At 58.4% G+C, this 11,827-nt stretch overlaps 1 protein-coding gene across 1 annotated transcript in view; it reads right to left on the reverse strand.

The window, feature by feature from the left end:
• LOC139274681 (dynein heavy chain domain-containing protein 1) overlaps positions 1 to 11,318 on the reverse strand; it is a 454,628-nt gene extending 443,310 nt beyond the window's left edge. Inside the window, exon 1 of the mRNA XM_070891360.1 lies at positions 11,216 to 11,318. Coding sequence (XP_070747461.1) covers positions 11,216 to 11,309 — 94 coding nt within the window. The 5' untranslated portion in view covers positions 11,310 to 11,318. The remainder of the gene's footprint in view (positions 1 to 11,215) is intronic.
• Between the last annotated feature and the right edge of the window lie 509 nt (positions 11,319 to 11,827).

An 11,827-nucleotide genomic window follows, 5' to 3' on the forward strand; every position in this document is an offset into this window, starting at 1 on the left:
CCCTAAACCTCGAGCCCTAAACCCTTGCGCCCTAAACCTCGCTCCCTAAAACCCCGCGCCCTAAACCCCTCGCCCTAAACCCCTCGCCCTAAACCCCTCGCCCTAAACCCCTCGCCCTAAACCTCGCGCCCTAAACCCCTCGCCCTAAAACCCCTCGCCCTAAACCCCTCGCCCTAAACCTCGTCCCCTAAACCCCTTGCCCTAAACCTCGTGCCCTAAACCCCTCGCCCTAAACCCCTCGCCCTAAACCCCTCGGCCGAAACCTCGCGCCCTAAACCCCTCGCCCTAAACCTCGCGCCCTAAACCCCTCGCCCAAAACCCCTCGCCCCCGCCCCTAAACCCCTCGCCCTAAACCCCTCGCCCTAAACCCCTCGTCCTAAACCTCGCGCCCTAAACCCCTCGCCCTAAACCCCTCGCCCTAAACCTCGCGCCCTAAACCTCTCGCCCCCGCCCCCAAACCCCTCGCCCTAAACCTCGCACCCTAATCCCCTCGCCCCTAAACCCCTCGCCCCTAAACCCCTAGCCCTAAACCTAAAGCCCGAAACCCCTCGCCCTAAACCCCTCGCCCTAAACCCCTCGCCCTAAACCCCGCGCCCTAAACCCCTCGCCCTAAACCTCGCGCCCTAAACCACTCGCCCTAAACCCCTCGCCCTAAACCTCGCGCCCAAAACCCCTCGCCCCTAAACCCCTCGCCCTAAACCCCTCGCCCTAAACCCCTCGCCCTAAACCCCTCGCCCTAAACCTCTCGCCCTAAACCTCGAGCCCTAAACCCCTCGCCCTAAACCCCTCGCCCTAAACCCCTCGCCCTAAATCCCTCGCCCTAAACCTCGTGCCCTAAACCCCTCGCCGAAAACCTCGCGCCATAATCCCCTCGCACTAAACCCCTCGCCCTAAACCTCGCGTCCTAAACCCCTCGCCCTAAACCTCGAGCCCTAAACCCCTCGCCCTAAACACCTCGCCCTAAACCTCGAGCCCTAAACCCTTGCGCCCTAAACCCCTGCGCCCTAAACCTCAATCCCTAAAACCCCGCACCCTAAACCCCTCGCCCTAAACCTCGAGCCCTAAACCCTTGCGCCCTAAACCCCTGCGCCATAAACCTCGCTCCCTAAAACCCCGCACCCTAAACCCCTTGCACTAAACCCTTTGCCCTAAACCCCTCGCCCCCTAAAACTGCGCCCTAAACCCCTCGCCCTAAACCCCTCGCCCTAAACCACTCGCCCTAAACCTCGCGCCCTAAACCCCTCGCCTTACACCCCTCGCCCCTAAACCTCGCGCCCTAATCCCCTCGCTTTAATCCCCTCGAGCCCTAAACCCCTCGCCCTAATCCCCTCGCCCTAAACCTCGCGCCCCTAAACCCCTAGCCCTAAACCTCAAGCCCTAAACCCCTCGCCCCTAAACCCCTCGCCCGAAACCCCTCGCCCTAAACCCCTCGCCCTAAACCCCTCGCCCTAAACCCCGTGCCCTAAACCCCGCGCCCTAAACCCCTCGCCCTAAACCTCGCGCCCTAAACCCCTCGCCCCTAAACGCCTCGACCTAAACCTCGCGCCCTAAACCCCTCGCCCTAAACCCCTCGCCCTAAACCCCTCGCCCTAAACCTCGAACCCTAAACCCCTCGCCCTAAACCCCTCGCCCCTAAACCCCTCGCCCTAAACCCTTCGCCCTAAACCTCGCGCCCTAATCCCCTCGCCCTAAACCCCTCGCCCGCTAAACCCCTCGCCCTAAACCTCTCGCCCTAAACCTCGTGCCCTAAACCACTCGCCCTAAACCCCTCGCCCTAAACCCCTCGCCCCTAAACCCCTCGCCCCTAAACCCCTCGCCCTAAACCCCTCGCCCTAAACCTCGCGCCCTAATCCCCTCGAGCCCTAAACCCCTCTCCCTAATCCCCTCGCCTTAAACCTCGCGCCCTAAACCCCTCGCCTCTAAACCCCTAGCCCTAAACCTCAAGCCCTAAACCCCTCGCCCCTAAACCCCTCGCCCTAAACCCCTCGCCCTAAACCCCGCGCCCTAAACCCCGCGCCCTAAACCCCTTGCCCTAAACCGCTAGCCCTAAACCGCTCGCCCTAAACCCCTCGCCCTAAACCGCTCGCCCTAAACCTCGCGCCCTAAACCCCTCGGCCCTAAACCCCTCGCCTTAAACCTCGCGCCCTAAACCCCTCGCCCTAAACCCCTCGCCCTAAACCCCTTGCCCTAAACCTCGAGCCCTAAACCCCTCGCCCCTAAACCCCTCGCCCTAAACCTCGAGCCCTAAACCCCTCGCCCTAAACCTCGAGCCCTAAACCCCTCGCCTTAAACCTCGCGCCCTAAAACCCCTCGCCCTAAACCCCTCGCCCTAAACCTCGTGCCCTAAACCCCTCGCCCTAAACCTCGTGCCCTAAACCCCTCGCCCTAAACCCCTCGTCCTAAACCCCTCGCCCCAAACCTTGTGCCCTAAACCCCTCGGCCGAAACCTCGCGCCCTAAACTCCTCGCCCTAAACCCCTCGCCCTAAACCTCGCGCCCTAAACCCCTCGCCCCTAAACCCCTCGCCCTTAAACCCCTCGCCCCTAAACCCCTCGCCCCTAAACCCCTCGCCCTAAACTTCGAGCCCTAAACCCCTCGCCCTAAACCACTCGCCCTAAACCTCGCGCCCTAAACCCCTCGCCCCTAAACCCCTCGCCCTTAAACCCCTCGCCCCTAAACCCCTCGCCCTAAACCTCGCGCCCTAATCCCCTCGCCCTAAACCCCTCGCCCTAAACCCCTCGCCCTAAACCTCGAGCCCTAAACCCCTCGCCCCTAAACCCCTCGCCCTAAACCTCCAGCCCTAAACCCCTCGCCCTAAACCTCGCGCCCTAATCCCCTCGCCCTAAACCCCTCGCCCGCTAAACCCCTCGCCCTAAACCTCGAGCCCTAAACCTCGCGCCATAATCCCCTCGCACTAAACCTCGCGTCCTAAACCCCTCGCCCTAAACCTCTCGCCCTAAACCCCTCGCCCTAAACCTCGAGCCCTAAACCCCTCGCCCTAAACCTCGAGCCCTAAACCCCTCGCCCTAAACCCCTCGCCCCTAAACCCCTCGCCCCTAAACCCCTCGCCCCTAAACCCCTCGCCCCTAAACCCCTCGCCCTAAACCTCGCGCCCTAATCCCCTCGCCCTAAACCTCGCTCGCCAAACCCCTCGCCCTAAACCTCGAGCCCTAAACCTCGCGCCCTAATCCCCTCGCCCTAAACCTCGCGCCATAATCCCCTCGCACTAAACCCCTCGCCCTAAACCCCTCGCCCTAAACCTCGTGACCTAAACCCCTCGCCCTAAACCTCGAGCCCTAAACCCTTGCGCCCTAAACCTCGCTCCCTAAAACCCCGCGCCCTAAACCCCTCGCCCTAAACCCCTCGCCCTAAACCCCTCGCCCTAAACCCCTCGCCCTAAACCCCTCGCCCTAAACCCCTCGCCCTAAACCTCGCGCCCTAAACCCCTCGCCCTAAAACCCCTCGCCCTAAACCCCTCGCCCTAAACCTCGTCCCCTAAACCCCTTGCCCTAAACCTCGTGCCCTAAACCCCTCGCCCTAAACCCCTCGCCCTAAACCCCTCGCCCTAAACCTCGCGCCCTAAACCCCTCGCCCTAAACCTCGCGCCCTAAACCCCTCGCCCTTAAACTCCTCGCCCCTAAACCCCTCGCCCTAAACCCTTCGCCCCTAAACCCCTCGCCCTAAACCTCGCGCCCTAAACCTCGCGCCCAAAACCCCTCGCCCCCGCCCCTAAACCCCTCGCCCTAAACCCCTCGCCCTAAACCCCTCGTCCTAAACCTCGCGCCCTAAACCCCTCGCCCTAAACCCCTCGCCCTAAACCTCGCGCCCTAAACCTCTCGCCCCCGCCCCTAAACCCCTCGCCCTAAACCTCGCACCCTAATCCCCTCGCCCCTAAACCCCTCGCCCCTAAACCCCTAGCCCTAAACCTAAAGCCCTAAACCCCTCGCCCTAAACCCCTCGCCCTAAACCCCTCGCCCTAAACCCCGCGCCCTAAACCCCTCGCCCTAAACCTCGCGCCCTAAACCTCGCGCCCTAAACCACTCGCCCTAAACCCCTCGCCCTAAACCTCGCGCCCAAAACCCCTCGCCCCTAAACCCCTCGCCCTAAACCCCTCGCCCTAAACCCCGAGCCCTAAACCCCTCGCCCTAAACCCCTCGCCCTAAACCTCGAGCCCTAAACCCCTCGCCCTAAACCCCTCGCCCTAAACCTCGTGCCCTAAACCCCTCGCCGAAAACCTCGCGCCATAATCCCCTCGCACTAAACCCCTCGCCCTAAACCTCGCGTCCTAAACCCCTCGCCCTAAACCTCGAGCCCTAAACCCCTCGCCCTAAACACCTCGCCCTAAACCTCGAGCCCTAAACCCTTGCGCCCTAAACCCCTGCGCCCTAAACCTCAATCCCTAAAACCCCGCACCCTAAACCCCTCGCCCTAAACCTCGAGCCCTAAACCCTTGCGCCCTAAACCCCTGCGCCATAAACCTCGCTCCCTAAAACCCCGCACCCTAAACCCCTTGCACTAAACCCTTTGCCCTAAACCCCTCGCCCCCTAAAACTGCGCCCTAAACCCCTCGCCCTAAACCCCTCGCCCTAAACTACTCGCCCTAAACCACTCGCCCTAAACCTCGCGCCCTAAACCCCTCGCCTTACACCCCTCGCCCCTAAACCTCGCGCCCTAATCCCCTCGCTTTAATCCCCTCGAGCCCTAAACCCCTCGCCCTAATCCCCTCGCCCTAAACCTCGCGCCCCTAAACCCCTAGCCCTAAACCTCAAGCCCTAAACCCCTCGCCCCTAAACCCCTCGCCCGAAACCCCTCGCCCTAAACCCCTCGCCCTAAACCCCTCGCCCTAAACCCCGTGCCCTAAACCCCGCGCCCTAAACCCCTCGCCCTAAACCTCGCGCCCTAAACCCCTCGCCCCTAAACGCCTCGCCCTAAACCTCGCGCCCTAAACCCCTCGCCCTAAACCCCTCGCCCTAAACCCCTCGCCCTAAACCTCGAGCCCTAAACCCCTCGCCCTAAACCCCTCGCCCCTAAACCCCTCGCCCTAAACCCTTCGCCCTAAACCTCGCGCCCTAATCCCCTCGCCCTAAACCCCTCGCCCGCTAAACCCCTCGCCCTAAACCTCGCGCCCTAAACCTCGTGCCCTAAACCCCTCGCCCTAAACCCCTCGCCCTAAACCCCTCGCCCCTAAACCCCTCGCCCTAAACCCCTCGCCCTAAACCTCGCGCCCTAATCCCCTCGAGCCCTAAACCCCTCTCCCTAATCCCCTCGCCTTAAACCTCGCGCCCTAAACCCCTCGCCTCTAAACCCCTAGCCCTAAACCTCAAGCCCTAAACCCCTCGCCCCTAAACCCCTCGCCCTAAACCCCTCGCCCTAAACCCCTCGCCCTAAACCCCGCGCCCTAAACCCCGCGCCCTAAACCGCTAGCCCTAAACCCCTCGCCCTAAACCCCTCGCCCTAAACCGCTCGCCCTAAACCTCGCGCCCTAAACCCCTCGGCCCTAAACCCCTCGCCTTAAACCTCGCGCCCTAAACCCCTCGCCCTAAACCCCTCGCCCTAAACCCCTTGCCCTAAACCTCGAGCCCTAAACCCCTCGCCCCTAAACCCCTCGCCCTAAACCTCGAGCCCTAAACCCCTCGCCCTAAACCTCGAGCCCTAAACCCCTCGCCTTAAACCTCGCGCCCTAAAACCCCTCGCCCTAAACCCCTCGCCCTAAACCTCGTGCCCTAAACCCCTCGCCCTAAACCTCGTGCCCTAAACCCCTCGCCCTAAACCCCTCGTCCTAAACCCCTCGCCCCAAACCTTGTGCCCTAAACCCCTCGGCCGAAACCTCGCGCCCTAAACCCCTCGCCCTAAACCCCTCGCCCTAAACCTCGCGCCCTAAACCCCTCGCCCCTAAACCCCTCGCCCTTAAACCCCTCGCCCCTAAACCCCTCGCCCTAAACCTCGCGCCCTAATCCCCTCGCCCTAAACCCCTCGCCCTAAACCCCTTGCCCTAAACCTCGAGCCCGAAGCCCCTCGCCCCTAAACCCCTCGCCCTAAACCTCGAGCCCTAAACCCCTCGCCCTAAACCTCACGCCCTAATCCCCTCGCCCTAAACCCCTCGCCCGCTAAACCCCTCGCCCTAAACCTCGAGCCCTAAACCTCGCGCCATAATCCCCTCGCACTAAACCCCTCGCCCTAAACCTCGCGTCCTAAACCCCTCGCCCTAAACCTCTCGCCCTAAACCTCGCGCCCTAAACCCCTCGCCCTAAACCCCTCGTCCTAAACCTCGCGCCCTAAACCTCGCGCCCTAAACCCCTCGCCCTAAACCCCTCGCCCTAAACCCCTCGCCCCTAAACCCCTCGCCCCTAAACCCCTCGCCCTAAACCCCTCTTCCTAAACCTCGCGCCCTAATCCCCTCGAGCCCTAAACCCCTCGCCCTAATCCCCTCGCCTTAAACCTCGCGCCCTAAACCCCTCGCCCTAAACCTCAAGCCCTAAACCCCTCGCCCCTAAACCCCTCGCCCTAAACCCCTCGCCCTAAACCCCTCGCCCTAAACCCCGCGCCCTAAACCCCTCGCCCTAAACCCCGCGCCCTAAACCCCTCGCCCTAAACCCCGCGCCCTAAACCCCTCGCCCTAAACCCCTCGCCCTAAACCCCTCGCCCTAAACCTCGCGCCCTAAACCCCTCGGCCCTAAACCCCTCGCCTTAAACCTCGCGCCCTAAACCCCTCGCCCTAAACCCCTCGCCCTAAACCCCTCGCCCTAAACCTCGAGCCCTAAACCCCTCGCCCCTAAATCCCTCGCCCTAAACCTCGAGCCCTAAACCCCTCGCCCTAAACCTCGAGCCCTAAACCCCTCGCCCTAAACCCCTCGCCCTAAACCTCGCGCCCTAAACCCCTCGCCCCTAAACCCCTCGCCCTTAAACCCCTCGCCCCTAAACCCCTCGCCCTAAACCTCGCGCCCTAATCCCCTCGCCCTAAACCCCTCGCCCTAAACCCCTTGCCCTAAACCTCGAGCCCTAAACCCCTCGCCCCTAAACCCCTCGCCCTAAACCTCGAGCCCTAAACCCCTCGCCCTAAACCTCGCGCCCTAATCCCCTCGCCCTAAACCCCTCGCCCGCTAAACCCCTCGCCCTAAACCTCGAACCCTAAACCTCGCGCCATAATCCCCTCGCACTAAACCTCGCGTCCTAAACCCCTCGCCCTAAACCTCTCGCCCTAAACCCCTCGCCCTAAACCTCGCGCCCTAAACCCCTCGCCCTAAACCCCTCGCCCTAAACCCCTCGTCCTAAACCTCACGCCCTAAACCCCTCGCCCTAAACCCCTCGCCCTAAACCCCTCGCCCCTAAACCCCTCGCCCCTAAACCCCTCGCCCTAAACCCCTCTTCCTAAACCTCGCGCCCTAATCCCCTCGAGCCCTAAACCCCTCGCCTTAAACCTCGCGCCCTAAACCCCTCGCCCTAAACCTCAAGCCCTAAACCCCTCGCCCCTAAACCCCTCGCCCTAAACCCCTCGCCCTAAACCCCGCGCCCTAAACCCCTCGCCCTAAACCCCTCGCCCTAAACCTCGCGCCCTAAACCCCTCGGCCCTAAACCCCTCGCCTTAAACCTCGCGCCCTAAACCCCTCGCCCTAAACCCCTCGCCCTAAACCCCTTGCCCTAAACCTCGAGCCCTAAACCCCTCGCCCCTAAATCCCTCGCCCTAAACCCCTCGCCCTAAACCTCGAGCCCTAAACCCCTCGCCTTAAACCTCGCGCCCTAAAACCCCTCGCCCTAAACCCCTCGTCCTAAACCTCGTGCCCTAAACCCCTCGCCCTAAACCTCGTGCCCTAAACCCCTCGCCCTAAACCTCGTGCCCTAAACCCCTCGGCCGAAACCTCGCGCCCTAAACCCCTCGCCCCTAAACCCCTCGCCCTTAAACCCCTCGCCCCAAACCCTTCGCCCCTAAACCCCTTGCCCTAAACCTCGCGCCCTAATCCCCTCGCCCTAAACCTCGCTCGCCAAACCCCTCGCCTTAAACCTCGAGCCCTAAACCTCGCGCCCTAATCCCCTCGCCCTAAACCCCTCGCCCTAAACCCCTCGCCCTAAACTTCGCGCCATAATCCCCTCGCACTAAACCCCTCGCCCTAAACCCCTCGCCCTAAACCTCGAGCCCTAAACCCCTCGCCCTAAACCTCGAGCCCTAAACCCTTGCGCCCTAAACCCCTGCGCCCTAAACCTCGCTCCCTAAAACCCCTCGCCCTAAACCCCTCGCCCTAAACCCCTCGCCCTAAACTTCGAGCCCTAAACCCTTGCGCCCTAAACCTCGCTCCCTAAAACCCCGCACCCTAAACCCTTTGCCCTAAACCCCTCGCCCCCTAAAACTGCGCCCTAAACCCCTCGCCCCTAAACCCCTCGCCCTAAACCTCGAGCCCTAAACCCCTCGCCCTAAACCTCGAGCCCTAAACCCCTCGCCCCCTAAACCCCTCGCCCCCTAAACCCCTCGGCCTAAAAGCCCTCGGCCTAAACCCTCAACCCTCGCGCCCTTAAACCTCAGATACTAAACCCCTCGCCCTAAAAGCCCTCGCCCTAAAACCCCCGCGCCCTAAACCTCGCGCTAGAAACCCCCTCGCCTTAAACCTCTCAACCGATTACCCATCTTATTCTACCAACAACTGCCTCCTACCCCCTATCTGCCCCTCCTGTACCCTATCTGCCCCTCCTGTACCCTATCTGCCCCTCCTGTACCCTATCTGCCCCTCCTGTACCCTATCTGCCCCTCCGAACCCCTTTTTATGTTTCGCAGTTTGTCGTACTCCCCACACTTGGTGCCATCGGCGAATCTCACGATTGTTTGCTTCTTTGCAAAGTGAGGATTGGGGCCCATGCCCCAAGGACCTCGCTGCCAGTGTGAGAGCAGGGGAACACCCACTGGTCACCCCACACAAAACTTCTGGGATTGTGGCGAGGTCTGGAATGACAATAATGATGGTGGGTGACCACCGCGCCATCTGTCGGATCATTGGTAGGAAGGGCCCGATGCACTGGTAAGCTGCTCGATCTGAAGCCTTCTACTTTCCCCATTGGCCAATTTAGAAACATATAAGATACTGAGGGGGCTCGACAAGGTGGATGCAGAGAGGATGTTTCCCCTCGTGGGGGAATCTAGAACTAGGGGGCATAGTTTCAGAATAAGGGGCCGCCCATTTAAAACTGAGATGAGGAGGAATTTCTTCTCTGAGGGTTGTAAATCTGTGGAATTCTCTGCCCCAGAGAGCTGTGGAGGCTGGGTCATTGAATGTATTTAAGACAGAGATAGACAGATTTCTGAACGATAGGGTAGTGAAGGGTCATGGGGAGTGGGCAGGGAAGTGGAGCTGACCCCAAGATCAGACCAGCCATGATCTTATTGAATTTGGCTCGAGGGGCGAAATGGCGTCCTCCGGCTCCAAATTCTTATGCTTTTATGTTGTAATCCAAACAGGTCCCGAAGGACCTGACGTCTCGGAGCCCAGGCCCAATGTCCTGGAAACTCTCACCGGTCGGAAAACCAGCTGGAAAACCGAGAACATTGCCGACAATGAAACCAAAAGTCTGGCCCGTGGTCACTCTTCCCTACAGGCCTCTTCCCTACAGGGTTATTAATTAACCCTTTCTCATTGCATAATACTGGATCTAAAATAGCCTGTTCTCAAGTTGGTTCCTCAACATTCTGATCTAGAAAACCATCTTGTATACATTCCATGTCCTCCACACTATTGCTGTAAATTTGGTTTGCCCAGTCTATATGTAGATTAAAGTCCCTGACGATTACTGTATTACGCTGGTTACATGTGCCTCTGATTTCCTGATTGATACATTACCGCGACTGTTTGGGGCCTATAAACATCTCCCACCAATGTTTCCTGCCCCTTGCTGTTTCTTAGCTCCACCCAAACTGATACTTGATTTTCTGAGCTCAGATCCTTTCCCTTTACTATCTTTATCCCATCCTTTATTATCAGGGCTACCCCTCACCCTTTTCCATTTTGCCCATCTCTTCTAAAAATTAACTATCCTAGAATATTTAGTTCCCAACCTCGGTCCCTTTGCAACCACATCTCCGGAATGACTATTCGATCAAACCTATTCATTTGCAGAGTTAACGTATCAGGTCGATGATCCTTCATCAGAACTGCATCACCTGAAACGTTAACTCTATTTCTCTCTCCACAGATGCTGCCTGACCCGCTGAGATTTACAACATTTTCTGGTTTTATTTCAGGTTCCAGGGTCCGCAGTATTTTGCTTTTCATTACAAATCCGCTGTTAATTCATCGATTTTGTTGTGAATGTTTTGTGCATTCAGATACAGTGCCTTTAACTTTGACTTTTTTCTATTTCCCCTGATGTTTTACCTGTCAGTGATGCCCTATGACCTTTGTTACTCTCTCTGTTCCTTCCTGGCCCATCCTGCTAATTTCACCCAAACGCTGCTCTGTTCTGCTCTCGAGCCTCGACATTTCTCTTGCTGCTTTTAAATTGACTTTTTCCTGAACCCTCCCACCCACCTTCATTAGTTTAAAGCCCTGTTCACTGCCCTAGTTATTCGATTCGCCAGGACACTGGTTTCAACCCGGTTCAAGTGGAGCCCGTTCCAATGGAACAGCTCCCTCTCTCCCCAGTAGTGGTGCCAGTGCCCCACGGAGCAAAACCCTTGCTCCCCACACCACTCTGAGCCACGCATTTAACCTTCTAATCTGCCTATCCCTATACCAATTGGCACGTGGCTCAAGTAACAATCCAGAGATTATTACCTTTACTTTTTAATTTGGATCCCAACTCCTCAAACTCTTTCAGCTGAACCTTATTTCTAGTTCTACCTATGTCGGTGGTTCCTGCATGGATCCTCCCCTTCCCATTCCAAGTACTTCTCCAGCCGTGAGGCAACACAACCTTCGGAACTCCTGGTCACGGCTACAGAGAACAGTATCTATCCCTCTGACTATACCGTGCCCTGCCACAACGACATTTCTGATTTAATAATAACTTTCAAAAGGAAATTGGGTAAATACTTGAAGGGAGAAAATTTGCCGTGCTATGGGGAAAGAGCGGGGATTGGAACTGATTGGATCACTCGCTCACAGAGCCGGCACAGGCTCAATGGGCCCAAACGCCTCCTGCTGTGCTCTACGATTCTATGAACTCTCCAACCCTTTTCAAATTTGGTGATGTTCTGTGCTTTCACACACTTCCCAATGAACCATGAGTAACTGTACCAGGGTTATGGAACTCGGAGTGCTCAGTGATTGCGATCGAAGGTAGTTTGTCCTGGGCCAGTGAGGGAGTTTCCTCTGCGGAGGCCATGATCATCGAAGATCAGCGATTCACCTGGAACAAACACAAGTAACAACATATCATCGTCAACATCACATAGGCAGTCCATCGGAATCGAGGAAGACTTGCTTCCACTCTTAACATGAGTCCTTAGGTGACTGAACAGTCCAATACGTGAACCAGGTGGGACAGATAGTTGTTGAGGGAAGGGGTAGGTGGGACTGGTTTGCCGCACGCTCCTTCCGCTGTCTACGCTTGGTTTCTGCATGCTCTCGACGACAAGACTCGAGGTGCTCAGCGCCCTCCCGTATGCACTTCCTCCACTTAGGCCAGTCTGTGGCCAGTGACTCCCAGGTGTCAGTGGGGATGTTGCACTTTACCAGGGAGGCTTTGAGGGTTTCTTTCTGCCCACCTTTGGCTCGTTTGCCGTGAAGGAGTTCCAAGTAGAGCACTTGCTTGTAACAATACAACGCACGCCCCGGGGAACAATATAACCGCTGTAACCATTTGTACTGCACTTTTTATGACTTTTACGCCCCCTGCACCGATCTGAC

Source organism: Pristiophorus japonicus, chromosome 10 (genome assembly GCF_044704955.1).
Source record: "Pristiophorus japonicus isolate sPriJap1 chromosome 10, sPriJap1.hap1, whole genome shotgun sequence".
Classification (NCBI taxonomy): Eukaryota; Metazoa; Chordata; class Chondrichthyes; family Pristiophoridae; genus Pristiophorus; species Pristiophorus japonicus.